This window comes from Protopterus annectens, chromosome 4.part0 (genome assembly GCF_019279795.1).
Source record: "Protopterus annectens isolate FY-2018-M chromosome 4.part0, PAN1.0, whole genome shotgun sequence".
NCBI classification, from domain to species: Eukaryota; Metazoa; Chordata; order Ceratodontiformes; family Protopteridae; genus Protopterus; species Protopterus annectens.
Genome location: NC_056733.1, coordinates 1,987,930,399 through 1,987,958,129, shown reverse-complemented (window position 1 = coordinate 1,987,958,129; position 27,731 = coordinate 1,987,930,399). Strand labels below are relative to the sequence as shown.

The 27,731-nt window shown below is 42.1% G+C and overlaps 1 protein-coding gene across 2 annotated transcripts in view; it reads right to left on the bottom strand.

The window, feature by feature from the left end:
- The window catches only part of HMGXB3 (HMG-box containing 3), a 1,387,103-nt gene that overhangs the window by 538,104 nt on the left and 821,268 nt on the right, over positions 1-27,731 (bottom strand). For both annotated transcript variants that reach the window (XM_044069603.1, XM_044069602.1), the window contains exon 10: positions 88-189. In XM_044069603.1, coding sequence (XP_043925538.1) covers positions 88-189 — 102 coding nt within the window. The remainder of the gene's footprint in view (positions 1-87; positions 190-27,731) is intronic.

Here is a 27,731-nt window from a genome sequence, read left to right as displayed (position 1 = left end):
AACACTGCTGTGTTATTTCTTTACATACAAATGCATACATCATAACAATTAATGCTTGATTCTAGCAAAATGCAAGAGGATACTTACAAATGTATTTGTCCAAGTGCTGCACTTATAAGAAGGAAATGTCTCTTTTCTGGACTCAAAGATCTGTAGTTGAGGCGACTGCTTGAAGATGCTGTGATTAACCTTTGGCAAAAGAAGTACATTTTAAGAACATAGTATACTACATTTAATAAACTATGCACTGAAAGTACGGTCTCATTAGTAACTCAGCCTTACCAATAGATGTTTGAGTAGGATCACTGTTGCAGTAGAATTCCTGGCTAATAGGACATGGCCACAGGTGGATAACCTCCCACCTGGCCCAACTCTCAAAGGTTTGTAGTTGTGTCAACTCATACTGATTCTTCCCTCTAAGCCAGGAAGAATACCTGTAACCAAAACTAGACAGGCAGCCAGTCCATGTCACCTTCTGTTTTCTTTTGCAAGTAAGGAAGAAAGACGTGTTCAGTAAAAAGAAGAGCCCCCAACTCAAGTAATTCTTTTTCATCTTTTCCCCCAAAGGAAAGAGAGGAATACCCCCCTTGTCATATACGGAGGCTCCCACCTGCAGTCTCTAACCCTTCACAGTGAGTGAGGTATGCAGATACCATGCAGGGACAAGCTGCCACTCCTTGTGTGTGTTGGCTGGCTTCTCCTTCACCTAAACCCTAAGATACAGTGCTATCCTCTGCAAGGCATAGTGCCTGCAATGAAAGGTGGGTAGTTGTTACTACTGCAGCAGTGATTCGACTCAAGTATTTGTCAATTTTGGTGAGTTGCTCAAACAACTATACTGTGTTCCTCATATGTATCACTGTTGTAGTAGAATTCCTGACCAATAGAAAGATTCTTAAAGCAGAAACTAATGTGGGAGGTGGAAGACATCAGGGCTAGTGCCTGTAAAGATTCCCCAGTTAGATGAGCCCTACAGGATTAACTTTTCCAAATCATGCTCTGCTTCTGAACTGAATATCTCAAGTTATGGCACTTGGAACAGCTATGAAAGGAGGGCCAAGTGGCTGTTTCACACATGCTTTAAGCATGGAAGGCATATGTGAAAGCTACTGTAGTGTAGTCTGCCTTTATCAGCTCCTTGAAGTCTTTCCAAATCTCAGAGTAGGACACAATACAGTTTTCAAGGCATGTAGAAAAAGTCTGCTGTTTCTATAGGATAAAGTATACAAATACTTGGTCTGTTTACCTTAATTCTTTTGTGTCACCAAAGTAATATCACTAATGCCTATGGATGCCAATGACATGCAAAATTATTTCCCTTTGCTCTCTGGAGTAGGGAAGATATTACACCATACAATTACCCAATTAAGAGAAAGTTCCAAAACCATCCTAGCTCAAAGGAGGGATTAGTTTTAAAGCTGTCTTTATAGAACATTGTGAAAGCCTCCTTGCACATTGGCACATGTATTCTGAAGATTTTGAGCTGTAGTGATGACCACCAAGAAGGCGGTTTTCATGTAAAAATACTTCAGTATGGAAGATGCTTTTGGCTTCAAGGGATCTAGGGTCAGCCTTTCCAGTATGAAGTTTATGTCTGAAGGCAGGAAACAACCCTCCTTGCAAGATGGAAATATAGGACTCCTGTGAGGAAGTGCTTCACTAACAGGTGGGTAACCCAGAGAGAATGTAGTGGGAGAAGCCTGATAAGGTAGATATGTACTTCAATGGAATATATGACCTTACTGTCTGCTGAGGATGGAATCTACTTTTTACATCATATAGAAGATACCTTCTGTACTTTGCCAATTAAGTCTTTCCTTGTGTTTGAGTTCCTGCACTTATTCGTAATTCTCAGGACATTCTCAAACAGCAGAATGTGAGATCATCCAAGGTCACCAGTCTGAGCCCATGCAGGTTTAGGTTTAGTACACTTCAGGACTTCTGCACCATGAAGTGCATTTTTGGCTGCAGGCTGAAGGGTGGCTGCTTTGCTAGCTGCACTGCTTGGAAGGACCAGTGCTCTCTGAACCTGTAAGGAGGCTAACAAAATCATTATGAGTCTCTCAATCCTCATTGATTGCAATACTCTTAGTTACTCAAATAGAGGTAAAGGAAGCTATACATACAGAAAAAAAAAAAAAAAAAGCAATTGTTCTATGATAAGGGGAAATGTCTACTGCCCATGTGCTGCTCCAACAGTCCTGTGAAGAAATGGAGGAGCTCGTACTTTTCTGGAGTGACACTACTTTTAACCTCCTGGAGGCATTTTCTTTAAGTGTCACACAGGATGCAAGCCAGGGTTATACCCAAGGTATCTGCTGTCAGCTTGAGATTAGCTGGGATATAGATTGCCTTGAGGATCATAAACGACTGACCAACTACTCAAAATACTTCAAACTTGCAAAACTAATCTGCAGAGGGGTATAACTGAAACCCCCACCCCTCAGTTTATGCATCCTATAACTACAGTTAGCCATAACACACAACACACCTGGTTTCCAAATTAATCAAAGTCTTTTGTAAATTCTCATTAAGACTAAATAGGAGAATCCTCGTGGTTGGGGCCCACCAATTCTAGACCATGAGATTTCCTAAATGGCTTCCACAAAGCCTCTTCCAAAGTACTGAATGTCAGGGTCTGTTTCTGCTTGGGTGGACAGAAAGGCATGCCCATGTCTCCCCTTATCCAAAAGATTTGCTAGAAAACCTTCTAGGGAACAGAGGATGACTGGCATTCCCTTATCTAATCCTACCTTAACCATTCCTCAATTAGCTTCGTAACTTTAACTTCTCTCCATCATCTCTGCACACTTATTATCCTGTACTGGTTGCACTATATAACTTTCCTCTCCTATTATTATCCCTATTTTAGCTTATATTAAGCACTCTCCCTCTTCATACAAATCCTAATGGCCTCACTACAGAAAACTATATATATAACTCTTTTACTCTTAACTACTATCCTAATTTCTCTATCTATACCCTATGCACTAACCTTCTATGAACATTGTTTTCTGGCTGAACATCACCACCTCCGCCAACAAACAAATTCACATTCTCACACAAACTCCCTCAATCACATAAACATCACCTTCACCTCTATCTACATACTTCCAAAGTATCATAGATTTACCCACATCTCTTATCTCCATAACAAGAAAACCCTGACCTCAACAACATCTTCTATTAGATGGTGATATTCACCCAAACCTTGGCCCCAACATAATTCCCAAAGACCCACAAAACCTAACATCCCATGCTATCCTCACACCAAAAAGACCTTCAAACTAATTCTTGATAGCTGGCTTCAACATCCGTAGCATTAACAAAATTACCCACCTACATTCACTCTTAGAAGTGCATGCATTTGATATCTTCTATATTACAGAAACATGGCTAAAGTCTACAACTCAAAACCAAGAAATTACCCCTCCTGGATATCACATCATGAGATGTGACCACAAAACCAAAAAAGGGGGAGGAGTAGCCATTCTGTATAAATCAGAACTTCAGGTCTCTTCCTTTAATGGGTTACTACCCTTAGATACTAATGCAGAAAACCCTTACTGCTACACTTCAAATCAACAACTCAATCTGTCTACATAATGTGTGCCTATATTCCCCATGGAAATAATATCAATACTCTTGAAAACATCCTTAGCTGCCTTACTACTCACCTACCTCAGGAAACCATTGTCCTAGGTGATTTTAATATAGACTGGGCTACCTATAGCTCCCCAAATCCTATCTCCCACATAAATCTATACGTTTTTTCCCAAATAACTACCTCCCATACTAGAATCCATAAACCAAGTGGTAAGGAAACTACCCTAGAATGGATCCTTATAAACAGACATCCTAATACATATAAATCAGGTACCCTTCCAGATGATATGAGTGACCACGTTCTAACCTATACAATTAAACAAAAAACTCATAGCCCCAATGATCATATTTACAAAACCTCTCACTCTAAAAAACACTTTCATCCAGAGAGCTTCCAAAATGAACTCAAAGCATGTGACTGGTCCCCACTGCATCATCTTCAGCTAGATGAAGCAGTCACCTACTTTAATATTAGATTCCTGCAGGCTCTAGATTACCATGCCCCCTCTCGCTCCAACTGAGTAAGAACCAAAACTGCCCCATGGCTCACAAAACAAACCAGACAAAAGATCCTCCTACGAAATAAAATCTGGGCCAAATGGAGAGACTCTAAAAGCACAACAGACCACCTTCACTTTAAACAACTACGTAATGCAACCAAAAAAGGCATTCTACTAGACAAAAAAATAAATTTTACCTGCACCTCCAACAAACCCATCAGCAAAAGTCACAAAAGTTCTGGTCAAGCATTAACAAACTACTTCAGCTAGGGCATTCTAAAACTCCTGCCCCAACAGGTATCGCCCATACTAACTCTAAACAAGTTGATGATGCCTTCAACAACTACTTCACTGAAGCCATTCAAACTCTAGCTAACACATTACCTCCTATTAGCACTAGCCCATTTAATACCACAAATAGCCCAGTCCCTACCTTCCATTTACAACCAGTACCTACATCCCTCATTTGCACCCTCCTACAAAAACTTAAACCAGGCACCCCTTCTGCTGACTGTCTTCCAGCGGAATACCTGCAGATTGCTGCCACAGCCATTGCCTATCCCATTTCAATCCTTATTAATAGGACAATTACAGAAAGCACAATCCCATCCATATGGAAAGTCTCCCATATCATCCCTCTACATAAAGGTGATGCATCTACTGAACTTTCCAACTTTCGACCAATTGCCTTACTCTCTCCAATAGCTAAAATAATGGAAAAATGTATACACCGACAATTACTAGACCACCTCCTCCAAAATAATTTACTTGCTAACTGCCAACATGGTTTCAGGCCTCACCATAGCACTACTACCGCCCTCCTATCCTTTTCTGACTGTATAAACAAACATCGTAATAACTCCTTCCTCTGCACTATTCATTGACCTTTCAAAAGCATTTGACATGGTTAACCATCACCTACTTATGAACAAACTAAAAGCCCTATCACTTGACCCACAAGCATTACTTTGGTATAAATCCTATCTGGAAAACAGGCACCAAGCAGTGCTGTGGGACAATAATCTTTCTACACCCCTCTCTGTTAACATTGGAGTACCTCAAGGCTCTATTTTAGGCCCTCTTCTCTTTTCAATTTTTATTAATGATCTAAATGCCAAAATTCCTCAAGCCACCTGCATACAATATGCAGATGATTCTACTTTAATATGCACAGCCAAGTCCCTAACCTCTCTCCAGACCCTCACCCAAACAGTATTTAATATTGTTGAAAATTGGTTCATGCAACATTGCCTCCTCCTGAACCCCAAAAAAACAAAATTACTGCTTTTTGCTCCTACCCAAAAAGTCACCACAAATTCACTTCACAGTAACCTCCAACAATGGAACTTGCATATCCCAGATACTACAACTCGTCTCCTGGGTATTACTATTGACCACAACCTTAACTTTGACGATCACATTAATACTACCATAAAATCTGTCAACAAAAAACTAGGCTCTCTTTATACAATCAAACCCTTCCTTACGCCATTAGCTAGAACCACTATTGCCCAGACCCACCTTACCTCTACCTTACTGTATGCTTCAGCCATATATACCAATCTATCCAAAAACAACCTTAACAAACTTGCAACCAGCTACAATAACATAGCTAGATTTGCCACTGGCGCCCCTTTTAGAACCCATGACTTGTCACAACCTTAAACAATTGGGATGGTTAGAACTGCAGACCAACTTCAGTGTCAACAACTTACTATGACCCAAAAAAATCCTTCACCACCCTAATAATATCCCAATCCTCCCTAGCCTTATTACCCCATACAAAAATCTAGCAACACTACGCTCAGCTAATAAACTTCTAGTCGCAACTACTAAACCTAACAACAAAGCTGGGGACTCACTTTTCTCTAATACAGTGGGAAAAATCTGGAACCAGCTTCCAAGTGAACTTTTGACTCTTTCTTCTACACTGCTTTTCAAAAAACACCTTAAAGAATACCTCAAAACACATTGGCTTTGTCCCTGCTCTAACCCTGACTAATATTTCTCTCCCCAATCGTGCTCTCCCCATACTTTGCTAATCTATTGCACTAGGATGCTGACCTGAATTAACCAGTTATTTAACATCTCACTAGTATCTAACAAGTGTCATTTCTTTCTACTTTATAAGAATCTTTACATTAGCTTTCCTTAAAAAAAAAAAAAATGGACTCTCTATAAGTTTTTCCATATTTAGTATCTCAACAATGTTCTACTATTTATTTTACTATTGTATATATTGTATGTTATGTTGTTGCCTATGCTTGGAGCTTTTCTCCCCAGGCCTCTACATATATGGACATATATCGAGTTAGACTAGCCCAGTCAACAAATGTAAAAATAAAATAAATAAATGCGTGTGTTGCTCCCAGCAGACTGGTGTATCATGATGATGAACAAGGTCACAAAACCCAGTGAAGAACTCTCTCACTGGCATGAAGGTTCTCAGGATTTGCTAGTGGAAAAAATCCTCCAGGAAAAACTGCTTTCTCTGAGAAGATAAGTCTGATACACCAGTACGTCTTGGAGGACCCACATGGAGTATCTGAATATGCTGGACATCAGAATGGATTTGTGTACACCGAATAAAAACACCGGACTTTAGTTAGGTAGTTCAGTATGAACTTTAGCCATCTTACATGAATATCAGTGGTTCTCAAGAACTCTGCTTCTGGTGATGAGTACTCAATAAACACTCTGGGAGCAGCACAGTATCCAAACGGCAAGAATGCAGACTGGAAACTGCAATCGCCTGCCTTGAACCTGAATAATCTCCTGTATTCCTTGCACTTGTGCAAATGAAGATGGGCATATTTGAGGTTTAAATGTGATCATGAACAAATTATTCATAAGTAACATCAGAATGGAACTGCAAGAAGATCACTATGAATCTGAGACCCCTTAGGAAAATGTAAAGCTTAGAAAGATCTAGGCTTGACTACCACAGTCTCTCTTGGGTAACAGACACAGGGATACAATCTCAAGCCTTTTGTTCCTGAAGGACCTCATCAAGAACTACCCATTGCAGTAACTGTTGGGAGAAAGAAATGTATAACTCCAGCTGATCTTCTGGGATGAGGGGAATCCCTCAAGAAGGAGACAGAACAAAGAACTCAATCCTGTAACCAGGTGAGACTGTGCTTAGGACCAATTTATCTGAAGTGCTCCTTTGACACATTAACCTTGAAGAAATTCAGCCTGCCATTTGAGAGGAGTAAGAGGAAGGCTAAGGTGGGGATATTATCAAGAGAAGATGAACAAGTTTCTGGCTAAGGCTATTTATTCAAAATGTCAGAATTCTCAATACAGGGTCCCAAAATGTTGGGGGGTGGGGACGACGACCAAATAAATCAGGACTTGTACACACTAAGTCTGAGATTGCTATTTCTCAAAATATTCCCTTTTCTCCCAGGTAGGGTGATCTTGGAGTTGGTCTATATAGTTCAGGGGGGAAGGGGATCATCCCCCTTATCAGGTGGGCATGACTGTTTGCCCACTGCAAAAAAACAAGCATAAAGGAGAAGAGTGATGTTGAATATTCACTTTTCTCCTGTAATTTTTTCTTACTTTTTTTTTGGTATTTCAGGACTTGGCACTGCAAATCCTAACATTTCAATAGGAAGCCCTGGATGAGTCATGCTTGATCAGAGGGACTGTTAATGGGTTCATGCACCAAAACAATAGGGATTCTAAACTCCTCTTCTCTGATTGTGCTACACTTCCACGCTTTTCAGGTTCAGGCAAACATGACTTCAGCTGCTAGTGCATCAGATCTCTGGCACATACCTTAACAGAATGACCTGGTTGTTGCCCCCTCTGAAGGGGTTGGACAGAGGTGGGTAGATGCCAATGACAGAGGCTGGGAAAGCACAGTAACATCTTCAGGTCCATTCGATGCTACATGGGCAGCTTTCTATTTCTTGCTGTCCTTTTTAAAGGTGCCCCCCCCCCTCTCAAATTCCTTGTGGTGGGATCTTTTTGTCAGCTTCTTTAGGGAGTAAGTCAGCTACTGAAGGATGTTCATCAACCTGTATAATGACCTCCATTTTTTTCTGTGTCACCCCCCCCCCCTCGTACAAACAGTGGTCTTTCTACTTAGTGTAAAACCAAAACACATCTGTCCATCAACCATGTGGTGAGATTCTATTAAACAAAATTGTAATGTACAAATGCTTTTTGGGTCAATGCCTCCACAAATATGCCAAAGAAAACAAAGCCACTTTCTCTGAAAATCTTTATCTGTAAACAGGAAAGATTCACACATGGCTTCAGTCAGTTTTTTAAAGGGGAGCTCTGGGACCAACACCAGCCCAAATCCCTATGAACTTTCTCAGAATAAAATGTATACACGTACTAACAAAGAAAAATATGAAGAGGTGGGCCAAAAAAACACACTTATCTGGGACACAGGCATGCATCCTTACATGGGGGAGTAGCTGGCCATCCTGAGACATCTGCAAAGCTCTGGGATTTGGGCCAAGTAGATGGCCAGTTAGGGCCAATTCCACAGGAATTCTTCTGCAACAATGATCCATATGAAATAAGCATAAAATATTAACTTAGTTGGACAAATATATTGTCTGCAAATGCTGAACACAAACAATTGCACATATAACTGACTTAATTACATCAAAATTATGCATTAACTTTTCTAACCAAATATTCTGCCCTGCACTTCTTTATTAAAGTAGCATGTACTCCACTGCAGAATTTTCACGGATCACAACAAACAGTAAATGACAGTTGAACCTGATGAAGTAAAGTCTGGAAAACTGACAGAAATTTTCAAAAGTTCTAGCAGATGAAGTGGCAGGATATACAAAATTAGCCCTACAAACAGAACTAGAAAGAAACCATATGGAAGCAAGAAAGTTGGCTACACTCTTCAAAAAAATGTACTTTGCTTGTGCAACTAAATACAATTTACTAAAATGAGCATTTCTAGTACATATGCAGAAAGAAAATTAATTCAGTTATCACTTTAGTCTCCAAAAACATAAGAAATATACTCGCCACAATACCCGATTTGTAAAGGATTTCTCTGCAGCAGATTACTGAACAACTTCTACTAAAATGTCCAGCTCAGCTACATTTGTCTTCCATTCCCACATGCCCTAACCTAGCATAACAATGCATCAGGCACAAGTTAGGACATTATACCTAGAACCAGATCCCTGTCCATTGTCTGCTAAACAAACAAACAAAACCAAAAAGAGAACACACAGGGAAACAATATCTCCCGAGGGATTGCCAACATCACAACTGCTGGACAGTGGAAGGTTAAAGTACCAACAAAAAGTGGACTCCACAAAGGTCAATAGGTATATTAAGTATGCATCTGTTATACATTGCTGCCCACTGAAATTCTGTGGGCTGTAACACAGATCCTTGGAATAGTGCAACTAAAAATGTGAATGAGGCAATACATACAAAGCTCAGTGATATGCTACCTTGGGGAGTATTCTCCTTACTCGGAGGTACAGTAAAATTAGAGTTAGAAATGTCACAGGAGTACCTGAGGAGGTGCAGCTCCCTATGTTACAGGGTGCATTGGTGGCAAACCTCCATGCAAAAACCCTAATGGTGTTAGGTGCAGATTATGGAATTCACACTTCATCTCATCTTAAACAGTTTATTTTATAAGTGTCAGGAACTCCATGGGCAGCCAGATCTCAAACAGTCAAAACATAAAAGTTCACAGGGCCAAATGCTTAACGTTGAAATGCCACAGAAACACAGTTCAGTAATCAGTCCAAAAGAGTGTGACTATCAACTTACTGCAGAATAAATGTCTGCAATCAAGCCATTCTTGCAGTAAGCACACAAGGCAGCAACATCAAAGTGCCATTAAACAACAGCATTACCCAGTGTCTGGTTTGCCACCCAATGGCAAAACAAATCTATTAACAATCCAGTTTAGAAACAGACTGTTAGGCAAATGTAAGCCCGTCTTCTTGAAACAAAGGAGATTAGTAACTGTTCTGCCTTCATGAAGTTATATGCATTCTCCTGAGGAAGAATTAGAGCTAGAAGCGCACATCCATAGTATGACAGGCTTTTTTCTCTTAGTTTTGCTGGCAAAAAGAAAATGAATGCACTGTCTTATGGACAAATGTGCTACCACCTTCTGGAAGAAATCTAGGGTGGTACTAGTGAGACACTAGATCCTTGTGAAGAAGTAAAGTCAACCCCCACCAAAAAAAAAAAAAAAAGTGTCTGAAGCTCTTGGATCTTGCTAGTAGTAGTAATGCTTGATGGCTAAAAGCCTGAAACTACAACCTTCTTGGCAACAAGTGTGTGTGTGTGTGTGTGTGTGTGTGTGTGTGTGTGTGTGTGTGTGTGTGTGTGTGTGTGTGTGTGTGTGGGGTTCAAAAAATAAGCTCTGCTAAGATTTCTCCATCATTTACGCTGAAGATAAGAACTAATACTTTGTTGAAGCACTTTTTGATTTAATTACAGCATTCGGTCTTTTTGGGTACACACCTGTCATTAATTAAAGAGACTCTGATTAACCCCAAATAAAGTTCAGCTGTCCTAGTAGGATTTTCCTGACATTTACTCAGTTGCCTGCTACAACAAAAGCCATGGTTCACAGAGAGCTTACAAAGCATCAAAGGGATCTCATTGTTGAAAGGTATCAGCCAGGAGAACGGTACAAAATCTTTTCAACAGCATTGGATATACCATGGAATACAGTGAAGACAGTCATCAAAAAGCGGAGAAAATATGGGTAAACAGTGACGTTGCAAAGAACTGGACGTCCCTCCAAAATTGATGCAAAGACAAGATGAAAGCTGGCCAGGGAGGATGCCAAGAGACCTAAAGAAACACTGAAGGAGCTGCAGGAATTTCTGGCAAATACTGGTTGTGTACTACATGTGACAACAATCTCCCGTATTTTCCATAGGTCTGGACTATGGGGTAGGGCTGCAAGACAGAAGTCTTTTTCTTACACAGAAAAACATTCAGGCCTGGCTAAAATTTGCAAAATCAATACATAAAGACTCCCAAAAGCATGTGGGAAAATGTCTTGGTCTGATGAGACCAAGGCTGAACTTTCTGGCCACAAGCATTCATAAAATCAACATAAGACTGACTTCACCAGAAGTAATAGAATGGCCTAGCCAGAGCTCAGACCTAAATCCAATAGAAAATCTGTGGAGTGACCTGGAGGGCTGTGCACAAGAGATGCCCTCACAATCTGACAGATTTGGAGCGCTTTTGCAAGCAAGAGTGGACAAATATTGCCAAGTCAAGATGTGCCATGCTGATAGACTCCTACCCAAGAAGGCTGAATGTGTAATTAAATGAAACGGTGCTTCAACAAAGTATTAGTTTAAGGGTGTGTACACTTGTGCAACCAGCTTAATGCACATTTTTAATTTTTTTATATTTTTTCCCCTAACAGATTTGTTTGTTTTTCAATTGAAGTGTACAGGTTATAGGTCACATTAAAGATGGAAAAAGTTTTGAAATTATTTATTGTGGTCTCGTTTTTTATATCACAAAAACCTGGCATTTTAACAGGGTGTGTACATTTTTTATATCCACTGTAGTACTGTGTGACCTCACAGTCCATTCCAATCCTGTCCCATGATGAGAGTAACAGAGATGCAACAGGCAACCTACTTAGAAACTGTTTGAAGACTCTTTCTTTCCTTCATGGATGCAAAGGAAACAAACAGCTGATTTGAGGTTCTGATTAATTTGGCTTACATTTATGTTGATAATATTTTCATGTCAGAGGACCAAGAAGCTCAAGCATAGGGCACCAACACCCAGGCCTCCACTGTAGATGCCTGGACTACAGGCAATGGGCAAATCCCTATCCATCCATTCTCCCTCTCAGTCTACTCCCCAGGAATGGATATCTTTGTCTTAGGGGTTCTTCATTCAAAACCTGCAACAAACTACAGCTCAACCCTTGATGTCTGTAGTCCCCATTGCCAAGAGGAGTGAAAGAGGATAGCATTTATTCCCGATGAACACCACCAAAAGACATTCTCCAAGACTAAGAGCACTATTGAAGTACATAAACTGCATTTTCTGAAATGATAAAGGTGACTTCAATCACATGCATCCAAGAGAGGGCATGTGCTCTGGTCTCCTGGTTCAGAAGGAAGTTCCTGATTTTTAGGCTTTACAAGAGGCCTTCAATTCTTAAGATACAAAACTAGAAGCTTCAAAAGTGCCTCACTGTAAGCTGTGCCTTTGAGCCAAGCAGGAAATCAAATGCAATCTTCAACCAGATATCTTGCAATCAGATGCAATTTCAACCAGATTTCTAACTGCCCTTTACTTGCATCATTTTCTGACCGCTTCTTAATGGGAAGAGAGTAGGGATGAAGTAGATGTCAAGGCAGTATGACTCAAACGGTTGCGTCCATTGCAATTTAAACAGCTTTCAAAGTGACCATCCCTTCTTCCAAGTATTTTTGATGTAAACTCTTGGCAGACCCTACAACTCAAAGTATCACGTTCTGCGCCTAAACAAACTATTACACACACTGTGAAATCTGTGTGATGTCTGTCTACTGCAACATCTGCCTTCTTTCTTAGGGTAGACACGCACGAGAATATCTTACTGGGTGTGTCCAACCCTACTAAACTACAAAGAAACCACCATCAGTAACAAAACACAATAAATGATCATAGAAATTCCCCATTAATAGAATTCCGTCATACATCACCAAAATGAATGAATACAAAAAGTGGTTATCAGAAGAGAGGAAATATTTTACTGTTTAATGATATTCCCAACTCTAACCAAAAAATGGTGTGGAACTCAAAGCATATATTTATGGGAAAATAATTTCATGGTACAAACAAACTAAAAGAATAGAACAAAGATACAATTAAAGTTAAAAGAGAAAATAAAAAAAAAAAGATGAAGATAAGTCTGGACAGAATAAAGATCAGATAAGAAAGTTGAATAAGTATAATAAACTGTTGTCTCATAAAACTGAGTTAGCTCAAGACAGCATTCTATACAAGTTCTCCAAACAAATCAAGAAGAAATGTGGCAGTGTGGAGGATGTAATGTTCACTTCCTAAATTATATTATACACTTAGTTTACTTAATAAAAATCAAACTGTAAAATATAACTGTAAAATACGTGCAAAAAATCAAACAGAAAATAGTAGGTAATTCACAGTTGAGTTAAAACTGGAATATCCTTTATTGAAACACACAAATAAGCGATCCTAGCTGAGTATAATGAAAAGCATCAAAAACATTCCTTATATAAAGATCAGAGGAGTTTAGAAAGGACTGGGTAAGCAATTCACAGACAGACACTGGGGGATATATGTACATCTCCCAAACATGCAACAAAGTCTAGAAGATTTAGGATCTTTACCTGGAAATGTTTACAGAGGTATTTTTATACCCCAAATACACTCCAAAGAATTTTTCCTCAGGTGGACAGGAAATGTTGGAGGTGTGACGGGGAAGAAAGAGGAGGTTGGGAACATTTTTTTGGGAATCTTATGGGTTGGCAGACTTTAAAGATTCCCTGCGGACTGCTCTGTCGGGGATTGACTAGAAAGATTATTTTTTTTAAGCTATGATACAGAATCGGAATTGCCTAGACATAGTGAAGCCTTGCTGAGTCTAATTATGGTGGCTGCCAAAAAAGTAATTACTAGAAAATGGAAATCAAAATCTAAAGCAACTTTACTAGAAGTAGTGAATATAGTAACAGAGATAAAACAACTGGAATTGGAATCTTTAGAAAATGAAGGAGCAAACTACACAGGAAAAAATGGGAATTGTAGGAACAATATATGCAGAAAAGGAACATGGAGCGGGCGGCGCAGTGGTGCAGTGGTTAATGCTGTCACCTCACAGCAAGAGGTTCTCTGGTTCGATTCTCGGCTGGGGTGCCTTCTGTGCGGAGTTTGCATGTTCTCCCTGCGTTCACGTGGGTTTCCTCCAGGTACTCCGGTTTCCTCCCACATTCTAAAGACATGCTTCTGGAGCATTTCTCCCCGGGCCGCCGCTGAAAACAGGATCTGTGGAACCTAGTCGGACTTTCCCGGTCAATAAATGTTAAATAAATAAATAAAAAGAAGGCAGGATTTGAATGAGCTGTATAATGCTACTGACAATGACTGGTAAGAGTATAAGTGATGTATAATGTTTGCAACTGCAGTTGTTTCAATGGTGTATGTGATGCATAATGTTTGCAATTAAAGTGGTGTCAATGTTTTTTTTTCATTTATATAAATGTTAGATTGCCTATGTCATATGTGATAATTTAATAAAGATGATTTTTTTTATTAAAAAAAAAATTCCAAACTAAGTTTTCAATTTTAACACATTCTACATTACTTGAGATTTCTGAATGGATACTGATGCTATCTGAAATTACTTATGAACATTGTGAATTTAACAATTTAACCGTGAAAATTTATCAAATGTTAGCTAAAGATTATTCAAACTTAGATAATTTTTGGAATTTCTTTTCTAAAGAATTTCCTATGACTTTTACTAATCAAAATAAAATTCAGCTTCTTTCCTCTATTAAAAATACATCATTGACCCCTTACTGGAGTATATTTACTTGGAAATAGTTATTCAGATCTTTAATAGCCCCTGCTAGACTTGCTAAAATGACAAAAGATAATTTAGCTGGCTGCTGAAGATGTAATAAGCAAATTAAAGCTAATCGGTCATGTATGTTTTTGGAATGTCACGATTCAAAATTTTTTGATAAAAATGCAAGATTTCTTTAAAGCACTTTGGAATGATACATTTACTTTAACAAAATAAATGGTTCTCTTCAATGTTCTAAGGAAAAGATAAACTTAAAAAAAAAAAAAAAAAACTTTCCCTTGTCCATGCCTACCTTCTTCTTTCCATCCTCTATGCCTCCCCAATTTTAACTAATCGACAATTCTCTCTTAAGGCCAAGCATGAACTAACCTATAATAAAATTGCTAGGTTCGCTGCTAATTAACCCTACTACTCTCATCACTGCCTTTCTTTAAGAACTCTTCACTGGCTTGAACTCCCCCATCTTCTCTTACTCTCTCAACTTTCACTGATTCACTCCATTCTTAATAGACCCTCCTTCGGCCCAGCCATCTCTTCCCTTATATCCCTTTACACCCCATCTCACTCTCTACCGGGTTTCTCTTAGCTAACCACAAGCCTAATAAAGTAATAGGACATCACTTATATAGCTACTCAGTTGCGCTAGCAGGGAACAAACTCCCACTTGAACATTAGAAATAATTCCCATACTCATATCTTCAAAAAGTTTAAAAGAAAATATACAAAACTCATGGATCTGTGCATGCCAAAACCCATCATAACTTCTGCAGCTACTATTTACTGTCTACTAACCTCTTCTTACTCTACTCATCTTATCTACTATACTTCTCTTTCTTCTTTTTCCCTTCCTTCAGACTTAAACTTCTCTATAACTTATTTCTTTCTTCTATGCCTATCTTATAATTTCCATGTTACTACCTTTTACTTCTTCCCAACCTGAGTCCCACCTCTTACTGTACTTTTTGCTCTAATTATGTCTAAGTTTTTTTTACTTTGATTTTAAGCTGCACTTTGTGTATTTTATAAAAAGAAGTTATGTTCTTACCATAACGTTCCATGTGAGTTGTTCATCTCGCCTTCATACTTAAACATGGGTTCGGAGCCGATCCATCGGCTCCGAGTCAGTCACTTCCATTAGCTGAAGATCTCAGAGTAGCTCGAGGCCAGGTCCTTATTCCATGATGCTCTCTGTCCTCCTTCAGATCTAGTTTGCTGATCCAAGCATATAACAGATATAACACAAACTCCAACCGGAGTAAAAAGTCACAGAACAAGACCAACCAGACAACAAGTCTACTCGTTCTTCAAGAACCTGGAGGGGGAAGGTGGATGGGAATGTAAGAATAAAGGCGAGATGAACAACTCACATGGAACGTTATGGTAAGAACATAACTTCTTTATGTGAAGTTGCTCAATCTCGCCATTCATTCTTACACATGGATAGCGTCCCAAACACCCTAATCCTGGGTGGCTCCAGGGAGTATATTCCTGAGGAAAGTGGAACCAAAGGAAGCCCTGTCCCTGGAGGCCCTGTCCACTCTGTAATGAGTGATAAACGTATGCGGCTTAGACCAAGTGGCAGCTGCATATATAGTGTCCAAAGGCAATCGAGCCGCAGAAGTGGAAACAGCCTAGTGGAATGTGCTTTCATGCCATGCTCTAATGGTTAGTTTGCTGAGGAGTATGTAAATTTAACGCAGTCAGTTAACCATTTGGAAAGGGTAACTTTAGACACTAGTAGCCCTTTCTTAGTGTCAGCATGAGAGACAAAGAGTAGTTCAGATTTCCTAAATTCCTTTGTTCTGTCCAAACAGAATCTCAATGGTCTGTGAACATCAAGTTTATGCAACATGTTCTCCAACTTGTTAGAATGGTTACTGAAAAAGGCTGGAAGTTCGACAGTTTGATTCAGGTTAGTTTCGGAACACACCTTTGGAAGGAATGAAGGATTAGTCCTCAGTGATACTCTGTCAGGGTGAAACACCAAATATGGGGGTTTGAAAGACAGGGCTTGAAGCTCGGACACTCTACATGCTGAGGTAATGGTTATCAAGAAAACAGTTTTCCAAGAGAGGAACTTTAAATGAGAGGATGATGCAGGCTCAAAGGGAGGAAGAATAATTTGTGACAGCACAAAATTTAGATTCCAGGAAGTAACAGGTTGTCTAACAGGTGGCCTAAGATGAATGGTACCCTTTAAGAAGGCTCTACATAATCTGAAAGACATTAAATTAGAACATTCAGCTCAGAGGTGAAAATTCGAAATTGCAGCCAACTGAACTCTTATAGTGGCAGCTGCAGCACCTTTATGAAAAAGCTTACATAGGAATTCCAGAATATTAGCAATCGGGGCAACGTAAGGATCAATGTTATTCTGGGAGGCCAAAAAAGCAAATCGCTTCCATTTGCTGGCATACAACTTTCTAGTGGAAGCTTTATGTGAAGATACAAGAATATGCTGTCCCTCTGAAGAAAAATCGTGTGACCTGGCTAAGTTGGGAATTGGAGCAGCCAAGCTGTTGGTCTGAGGGAACAAAGGGAGGGATGGAGGGCCCCTGACGAATGTGTCAGCAGATTTGGAACTGGATCCAGAATCCAAGGTTCCTCTAACTGATAAAGTCGAAGGAAGGGAAACCAAATCTGTCGAGGCCAAAAAGGGGCTATTAAGATTACAGTCCTTCTCAGGACTTTGGCTTTCTGTAAGAATTTCGGAATCAGGGGAGTAGGTGGAAAAGCATATAGGAGTCCCTGGGGCCAATCGTGTACGAGCCCTTGGGCTGTCCCCTGGTGGGGGATTCAGGGCAAAGTATCTTCTGCATTTGGCATTCATATGGGATGCAAACAGGTCGCAGCAAGGCTGGCCCCATCTGCGGAAAATCATCTCCGGAACCTCGTCTTTGAGAGACCACTCGTGCGGTAACAGAATTGCTCTGCTCAGTTTGTCTGCGATCATGTTGGATTTCCCTGGGATATGCGTTGCTATCAGAAAGCGCCCAATGGATACCACTCACTGCCAAATTCTCAAGGCCTCTCGACAGAGAGGGTAAGACTTGGTTCCCCCTTGCTTGTTGATGTACCAGACCACAGACATGTTGTCCGTCTGTACTGCAATCGTCCCCAGAGGAAGAGAGTTGTAGAAGTGCTGCAACGCCAAAAACACTGCTCTCAGCTCCAGAACACTGATGTGCAACTGTGACTCTGTTTCCAACCAAGTGCCTTGGGCTGTTTTTCCCTGAAAAAGCCCCCCCCCCCACCCTATCAAAGAAGTGTCTGTGGTCACTGTGGCTAACGGTGGGGGAGAGACAAATGGTCGACCTACTGTAACCTGGTGGCTGGTCAAACACCAGCGAAGATCCTTCCTGCAAAGAGTCTGTAATCATTATTAAGAATGACATCGGAAGTTGTTGGTAAGACCACTGGGTGAAGAGTAACCATTGAAGAATCCTCATGTGCATATGTCCCAGAGGAACTGCTATGAGCGTAGCTGCCATGGTACCTAGTAGTTTCAATACTTGAGGGGCTGGTACTTCTTTTCTCTGCAAAATGTCTGATACCTGGTTTTGAAGAGTGCCGATTCTGTCCAGAGGCAATTTTACCGTGGCAGTGGTGGTGTCTAATTCTGCTCTGATAAAGGAGATACGCTGCAATGGCGACAACGCAGACTTGTCGAAATTTATAGTTACGCCTAACTGAGAGCAGAGATTGAGAAAGTGATCCCTGGACAGAATTAGCTGGTGCCTGGAGAAGGCGGAAAGGAGCCAGTTGCCCAGGTACGGAAACACTCTGAATCCTAGACACATCAGGTGAGCCGTAACCACTGCCATGCATTTGGTAAACACTCTGGGGATTGTTGTGAGGCCAAAGGGCAGTGCTCGGAATTGGTAGTGACTGGCTTCCAGCCGGAAACGCAAATGATCTCTGGATGGTCTGGCCATATTGATATGATAGTACACATCCTTGAGATCTATAGAGCACATCCAATCGCCCATTCCAAGGGATGGGAGGTTCAACTGAAGCGTGACCATCTGGAACTTCTCCTTCTTTACGAATGTGCTGAGTTTGCTGAGGTCCAAGATGGGCCTCCAGTCCCCTGTCTTCTTTGGAACTAAAAAGAATTTGGAGTAAGTTCCGGATCCTATCTGGTCTTCTGGGACTGGCTGGATGACTCTTTTTCCTGCAGCCTCTGGATTTCTATGGCTGCTTGATCCCTGAGACTGGGTGGAACGTCTGGGATTTTCTTTTGAGCAGGTGGGGTTTCTAAGAAAGGGATGATGTAACCTCTTGTAACAATGCTTTGTACCCAAGAATCTTTTGTAATTCCTCGCCAGGCATCCAGATATAAACAAGCGACCCCTGACTGCCTCCAGAGTAGGATAGTCAGGCCTCATTTCAGGAGCGTTGGTAGGGCTTACCAAAGAACTGATCCCAGTCGCCTGTTTTTGCGGACCCCCCCTGCCATATGGGCAGCGTCTTCCATTATTACCCCTCCTCTGTCCCTGGAGGGGGGGGAAGGTTCATTACGTGTGTTCTGGAAAGCTCCTTGGGACTTACGGTACCACATTTTTCCACCTTGGGTATGGTCTAGTAAGGGTGGAAAAATGGACTCCTACGGCAGATAGTCTCTTTCCGTCTTGCTCACACCTAGTGAGAGTCTCCTTGACTCTGGGCCTGAAAAGAGACGAGCCATCGAATGGGGTATTAACGAAAGAAGACTTGAAGGCTTCTGCAAAGGAGCATAAGCGCATCCAGGAATATCTCCGAAGAGCTATTACTGAACCCGTTGCTCGACTCGAATCACCGGCTGGCATGGGAAATGAGCCGGATGGACGAATTAACGGTATTAAGCTGGGCTGTCACCTTCTCAGAGACACCTTCATCTGTACTTACTACCCTGCAGAGTATCTCTGAGCTTTGTTAGGAGATCTCTTTGAAGACGGGTAAAATGAGTCAAGTAGTTGAGCGACTGCTTAGCAAATGTCTCAGAACTAAAGATGTGCTTCCAGTACTTGTCCATAGTCCTGGAATCTCTATTAGGAGGATGGACAGTAGAAGAGGTTTCAGACATCTTTCTTGGTGGCCGCCACCACCACCATGGCATCAAACAGCACTCCCTTAATGAGGAACATCTTATCTTTGGGGGAGGTGATAAACTTGTTGGGCCTTCGAGGGACAGGTTCCATAGCATCGGGAGACTCCCACGCCCTTCGAGCAACTGATTCTATTAGTTAATCAAAGGGCGGAGTCACCCTGGAAGTGGATGGTTGAGAGCCAAAGGCCTTCAGGAGCACTGACTCATCCTCAGTAATGCTAATGGACTGCCACTCACCACTCTGCTTAAGGACCTCCAGGATATCAGCAAAGGAGATATCCTCTGAGGGAGAACGTGGGGACCCTTCTGACTCCTCTAAGTTGGTGTCTGTGTCAGAGACTCCTGTGGGGAGTCTAAATGCCTCCTCTTGCAAAGTTTCTTCCTGGGAATATCATCAGAGGGGGCTTCTGGTGAGGTCTCAGTAGAACATGGGTCACCCAATGGGGTTACCTGAGGCTCTGGGTCTCGATGCTTCATGGGGACCTGCGATGTAGAGGCAGAAAGCAGCACTTTAAGGGAGGAGGGCCCCGATGACGTGCGAGTCTTGGACAACATAACCCTTCTCATAGCATTGAAGGCTCCACTTCTCCGACCCGAGGAAGCCGCCGGTTCCGAAGAAGAAGGCAACCTCCCGGGCACCGAGACAGTGGGCTCCGACCCAGAGGAAGGAGCCAAATTCATCCGCAGCGACGCTCCAAGAGGAAGGGTCTGAACTGATGCATCGGTTCGACTCCCCCTCCACCCCCTGGAGCCGACCAGAGAGCATCGGCTCCCAGACTCTTCAAACAGCACCGAAGAAGTCAGGGTTGATGAAGCCGATAGCACTGGAACAGGCCTCGGCTCCGAAGGCTCCACAATCATCAGAGCCCCATCCCCTGGCTCTGAAGGCCAAGCTCGGCTAGGAGGAGGAGTAGTCATAGCAGGTGTGATGGTCTTCGGCTCTGAACCCGGTTGGGTCAAAGCCGATAATAATTTGGCTAGTGCCGGGTTCTCAAGAAGCCTCTGCACCACCCGGTCCACATCCACATCGGAGAGGTTTCACGAAGAACGAGTCAAACGAACTGAAGAAGCCACTGACTGAAGAATGGGAGACCTTAAGGTCTCTGAGACTGGCTCCAAAACTGAGGACCGGCTCCGAAACAATGGCTTGGTGCACGGCTCTGAAGACTGCGGAGCCAGCGACCGCACCTCCACAACAAGGCTCGAAGCCAATGACTTGGGCTCCGAGGAAGCTTTGGAGGACTTTGACCCCTTCGACGACTTGGAAGTCTGGTCAGCCTTGTCCAAGGACTCCTGAAAATCTGGCTTCAGCAAGCCTCTATCCACCAGCTTTCTTTTTCGTTCAACCAAAACCCGGCTACTAAAAGAGATCATCAGAAATAATGATGGGAGAAATGAACAGAAATTCAAACAACAATGCAACTAGACCCAAAGAAGGGGCCGCACATCTAGAGTTATACCAGCAACTGCCTTTTTTGTTACAGGCCAGGAAAGTACAGTTGTGTGCCTACCATAAATGTAGATGTTCGAGTGTATTCACTGTTGCAGTCATTACACTTGGGTTATCCTGCTGGCAGGCTACCTGCAGTCGGCCTGAATTCCAAAGTCCTGGTCCGGCGTCGGTTGCTGTCTCCTCTTCCCTGACGTCAGTGCGCCAGGGGTATAAAAGATGCAGCCGCCATTTTCTTCAGTTTTTCTTGCCTCAGATGTCAGGTGCCCCCAAAAGGGTAGGCTAAAAAACATTGCTTATAAACACATGCAAATACACCACATGGGTTGTATAGGATAGAGAAGTACAGATAAGTCCCAGCAAAGAAAGGGGGATGGTGGGTGGGTAACCTGGACTGCAACAGTGAATATATTCTAACATCTACATTTATGGTAGGTACACAACTGTACTATGTTCATCGTGTTTCACTGTTGCAGTCATTACACTTGGGTTGAATCCCAAAGCTGAGGTTGGGCGGCTGGGTCTAAATAGAATTAGGATTGGCTATAAGGCCCTGCAGAACTGCAGTGGCAAAGCCTGCTCTGGATTTAGAGTAAAGAGGTAAGTGGTAGTGCTTAGTAAAAGTGTGCACTAAAGTCCAAGTTGCAGCCTCCAAAATATCCTTGGTTGGTACTCCTCTGAGGAAGGCTGCTGAGGTGGCTGCTGCCCTGGTAGAATGTGGTCTAATGCCCTTAGGCACTGACTTGCCATGTTGTGAATAGCAGAAATGAATGCAGTGTCCTATCCATTTTGAAATAGTCTGCTTTGAGATGGCCTTTCCTTGTGATCCTGCAGCATATGCCACTAAAAGTTACTTAGTCTTTCTGAAAGCTTTAGTTTTGTCCAAGTAGAAGCGTAGCTGTCTGTGTATGTCCAAAGAATGCAGAAGTCTCTCCCCTTTATTCTGTGGGTTTGGGAAAAGAGTAGAAAATGAATGGTTTGGTTAAGAGCCACATTGGACACTACCTTAGGCATAAATGTTTGGTTTGTCCTTAGAGAAACCCTGTCCAGATGGAAGATAATAAAATGTTCCACAGCCGTTAATGCCTGTATCTCTGAGACTCTTCTTGCTGAAGTTATTGCTCGGAGCAGAGCTGTTTTCCATTATAAGAATTTTATCTCAGCTGTATTGGCTGGCTCGAAAGGAAGCTGTGTGAGTTTTTTCAAGACAAAATTGAGGTCCCACGCAAGTATTGGTGCTCTCCTTGGAGGTCTTATATTTTTGGCCCCCCTGAGGAACTGCCTAAGCAGTGGATGTGAAAAAATAGGAGGGTCTGTATTGTAATGAGCTGAATGGCAAAGGCATGGATCTTAACTGATGTGAAGGATAGGCCTTTGCCAGCATCTCAGTTAGATATTGTAAAATCTGAGGTATATTAGGAACAAGCATGTCAATTCCTTGTGCCTGGTTCCAAGCACAGAATCTCTTCCATTTTTCTGCATAAGATTTTCTGGTGCTGGGCCTCCTGGCCTCCAAAATAACATCCATAACCGCTTTAGAGAGAGGTGTATTCTGAATGGTTACACTACCCATCATGCAGCTAGATTTAGGGTTCTGAGTTGGCTGTGCAGGATATGATTGTTTTGTTGGGTCAGTAAATGAGGAATTTGAGGAAATGTCCAGGCAGGGCATTGGGACAAGCTCCTTAGGAGTGGGTAGCAGTATTGTCGTGGCCAATCTGGGGCAATTAGTATCATTTGCGGCTTCTCTTGTCTGACCTTTAGGAGTACCTTGGGGAGGAGAGGCAGTGGAGGAAAGGCATATACTGTAGGCAGTGGAGGAAAGGCATATACTGTAAGGTTGTTCGAGCTGAATGACAAGGCATCCACTTTCCATGCTTGTTTGTGATAAGTCCTTGTGCAGAATCTCTGAAGGTGGCAGTTGTGAGGGGAGGCAAAAAGATCTATGTCTGGGCATCCCCATTTCCTTGATATCATGCTGAAGATTTGTGGATCTAGTTTCCACTCGTGAGGATCCATGAGGTTTCTGCTTAGTTCGCCTGCCAGTGCATTTGTTTTTCCTGGCAGGAATTGTGCTTGCAGGTGTACTTGGTAGGTCAATGCTGTGTTCCACAAAATCATGGCTGGTTTGCAGAGCGGGTAGGAATGTGTGCCCCCTGCTTGTTTATGTACCACATAACTGTGGTGTAGTCCATCTTTATCAGCAGCTGTCCTGGATGAAGTAGGTCCTTGAAGGCTGTCAGGGCATTTTGTACAGCTAGCATCTCTTTTTGATTGATGTGAAGATGCCTTTGGCTTGGGGGCCATGTACCCTGAATACATTTTCCTGCCATGTGGGCCCCGCAGGCATAATCTGACGCATCTGTTGTTAGTGTTTGCCTGACTGTGGGAAAAGTGAATGGCTGTCCCTTGTTGTGGTGACAGGCCTGTGCCCACCATCAAAACTCCTATTGCAGGCAGGGAATGAGTGAAATTAATGATTCCAGGCTGTGGCAATGTTGAGTCCAAACACTTTTTAGATAGTATTGTAGTTTCCTCATATGCAGTCTTGCATATGGAATTAGCAGAATGCAGGAGGCCATGTAGCCCAGAGCATGCAGAATTTTTCTTGCAGAAAACTGGGTCTTTGTTGCCATGCTTTCGAAGTAAGAAGTCAGTTGCCTTTGTTTGTCTGGCGTGAGATAAGCCATCTGGGCAGTTGTATTTAAGCTTGCACCCAGGAATATTATCTCTTGAGAGGGTACTAGTTTTGATTTCTTTTCGTTTACTGTGTACCCTAGGCAAATTAGTAATCTTTTTACAAAAGCCAGATGCTTTAGTAGAATGTCTTTTGGTCTCTGCTTGAATAAGGCAGTCGTCCAGGTAGGGATATATTTGAATTCCTCTTTGTCTGCAAAATGCAATTACTGGTGCCAGGCATTTTGTGAAGACCGTGGGGTGCAGTAGATAAGCCAAAGGGCAGTACAGAGAATTGGCAGTGCATTGAGCCAGCTATGAATCTGAGGTATCTTCTGCAAGACTGTCTGATTGGGACATGCAGGTATGCCTCTTTGAGGTCCAAAGTTACAAGCCAAGCCATCTTGCCCAGCATGGGCAGAAGCTGTTGTAGAGTCAACATTTTGAATTTCGGAACGTCTAGAAAAGTATTTAGAATAGACAGGTCCAGAACTGGTCTCCATGCTTTGTCCTTTCTTGGTACTAAGAAAAGCCTTGAGTAAATCCTTGTCCCTGCTCTTGTTGTGGCACTGTCTGAATAGCCCTCATGTCCATGAGAGATGAAGCTTGTTTTTGTGCCTCTGCCCATTGATTGTCTGGCATACCTTTTGCCTTTGGAAGGGTGTGAAAGTGGAACCTGTAGCCCTGAAAGACTATATTTGGGACCCATTTGTCCTGGGTGATCGTGTGCCAATTTTGTGAAAAAAGTACTAGCTTTCCCTCTAAGGGTGCTACCAAGAGGTAAGTGCTTGGCATCGGTAGAGGGAAGTTATTGGGACTGTTTTCTATATGGCTGTGATTTGTCTTCTCCACTTTTGGAGGTAGAAGCACCCCATTGTTTGGGCCTGTATGAGCCCTGGGGCTGCTGTCTGCCTCTAGAGCGTCTGTATCTGCCTCTTTGTGACCTGTCTGACACGGGAAAGGACCAATTCTTAGAAGACCAGTTCCTGCTAAATCTGGGTGGCTGTACCTGTAAGAAATCCTTCACTGTCTGCATAGATTTAGCTTTATCCTCGATTTTCTTCAACACCTCTTCTGCCTCAACACCAAACAAAGTATCATGCTGTAATGGAGCATCCAATAATTTTGCTTTAACATGATCAGGCGGAGTCTGTTCCTTTAACCAAGCATGCCTTCTAATAACAGAACCTGTTACAGCGGCCCTGCAAGAGGCCTCCAGTGAATCATAATCACATTGCAAAGTATGTTTTCCCACTTGTTCAGCTGCATGCAATAAATCCTGCAATTCCTTGTTCTCAGAACATTCAGAATTTGTCAACATTTTCTGTTTTAACAGAGACATTAAGTATTGCTAACATTTAAGCATATGAAACTGACAATTTAAAGCCCTTACAGCCAAGGTAGCAGAAGTGTAATTTTTTTCCCCCATCTGTCCAGTGCCCTAGAATCTCTATCGGAGGGCACAGGGTTTTTTGCAGTAGCAGCCTTGACCCCTTTGGGACCCTGAGAAATAGTTTCTGGGTCAGCAGCAGGGTTTTTATATACAAATTTATGAGAATCTGGAACCCTGTAGTATCTGTCTGGCTTAACAGGTGCAGGAGGTAAAGAGTCGGGAGACAGGCCGGACTCTGAAAATACATCATCTACAATGTCTAGAACAGGTGGAATAGCAAGAGGTCTGTGCTGAGGTAGTAGAAGAAAGTCTCTGAGCCTTTTCTTAGAATCTGAGTAATCTTGGCTCTCCCAGTGGAAATGCTCCCTCATGGTATGCAGGATTTCCCCAAATGAGTAATCCTCAGGAGGAGAAGCTGAAGGAATAGATTCTTCAGCATCAGAATCCCATAGGGAGGAATACAGTATCCCTGTTCTGAAGAGGAGTCAGAGGAATCATATTCAGTATCTTGCCTAGACCTCTTATCAGGAGGGGGATGGGAACCCCTGATCAAAGTAATTAGGTCTTCGGCCATTTTGAGCATCTGTTTCTTAGGCATGGAGAATGCTATACTTATTTCCTTGTCTTTAAAACTGTTTTAGTCTTTGTCTTGGATGCTGAAGTTGGCTTGATATAAAGTTATGTAGGTCTGAAAACACCCTCAGAAGCCGATGCCTGATGAGTGGCTCCGGACCCATCTGAGGGATTAGTTTCCGAAGGCCCAATACCTTGAGTATCCAGAGGCCTAGCTGTCTCCACATGGGAGTCGGAGGGGGCCTGTGGCTCTGAGGTAGCGGGTGTCAGGGGTTGCGAAAGCGCCTCACTGAGAACCGTCGACTGGCCTAGAAGAGGCTTCGTCGTCGGTTTTGGACCTTGGATGCCTGTCCTTTTCTTTTTCCTTGCACTTTTTATGAATTCCGGTCATCGGTTGTTCCGACAGCATTATATAGTTAAACCTTCGGCCTAAGTAATGAAATGCAAAATCGTACCAACGCTTAACAGTGCGTTGGTTAAATCTAGCACAAAACTGACAACTAGCAACGTCGTGGTCAGGGCCTAGGCAAGGAATACAGTAAGAACGAAAATCCTTATGAGGTATTTGCTTCCCACAAGAAATACAATTGTTAACTTTTTCTGACATCGGTCTGGAGCAAGAAAAAAGTTTCCCCAATGGGGTACTTAGCTTTATAGAAGACTTTGGATTTGAAATTCAATTTCGAAAATCTAGTCGGCCGACCGGCACTTGCGAACTGCTTTTGCTTTGGGCACCGCGCGGCAAGAAAGACTGAAGAAAATGGCATTGGCTGCATCTTTTACACCCCTGGTGCACTGACATCAGGGAAGAGGTGACAGCAACCGATGCCAGACCAGGACTTTGGAATTCAGGCCAACTGCGGGTAGCCTGCCAGCAGGATAACCCAAGTGTAATGACTGCAACAGTGAAACACGAACATCTAGCGGGAATCTTGCTCTGCGAGCAGGGAACGAAAGAAAAGGAAGGTGCAATAGTGGATAAGGAGAATTATCTAGTAGTAAATATCTCAGGATATCAACTGAGTAAATGTGAGCTAGGTATTTTGAACAGAGGATTGAATTTTATTCCTTCCTTACAGTCACCCTTGCGTGAGTTTATAACTGACTTAAGATGTTTTGGCAGAAATGTGACATTAAAGAAAATCTATGGGAATCAGGGAGACAAAACATATGAAAGTAGGTGTGTATATAAGAAACCCAGTCTGTTTGTTCCTATAAATCATCCCACTGTGGATGTTTTCATGCGAATATGTGAGAAAGAAGTAGCATCTCTAAGATTAAAGGGAGAAGAAAAACACTTTCACAACTTGGATTTTAATGAACGCCTGGCATTAACAGCATTACAAAGGAGAACTGATATTGTGATAAAGGCGGCGGACAAAGGAGGAGCCATAGTGATTCTTGACTCAAAGAAATATGAAAATAAAATGAAAGAAATGCTGGATGATCGAACAACATATCAAAAAATATCCCGAAGGGAAGTGAATAAGCTGATCTTGAATGTTCAAGATGTACTTTATGAAAAGCTGATGAATAGAACTATTACAAAGGAACTTTTTGATTACTTTGATATACAGCAACCATTAATACCTAACATTAATGGTTTACCCAAGGTTCATAAAGAACTACTGGATCCACCGATGAGTCCAATTGTCAATGGGGGAGGATGGATTAAGGAACCGGTATCTACATACGTAGAAGAAGAATTGAAGAAACTTCTACCTTATGCTGAAGCTGTTGTCAAAGACTCAGTGGAATTTCTGAAGGAATTACATAATCAAATGTCAACAGTAGCTAGCCATAAGGGAATTATGATGGAAACGTTGGATGTCAATAGTCTTTTTACTAATATACTGAATGACTATGGCATTGAAGCCATTCGACAA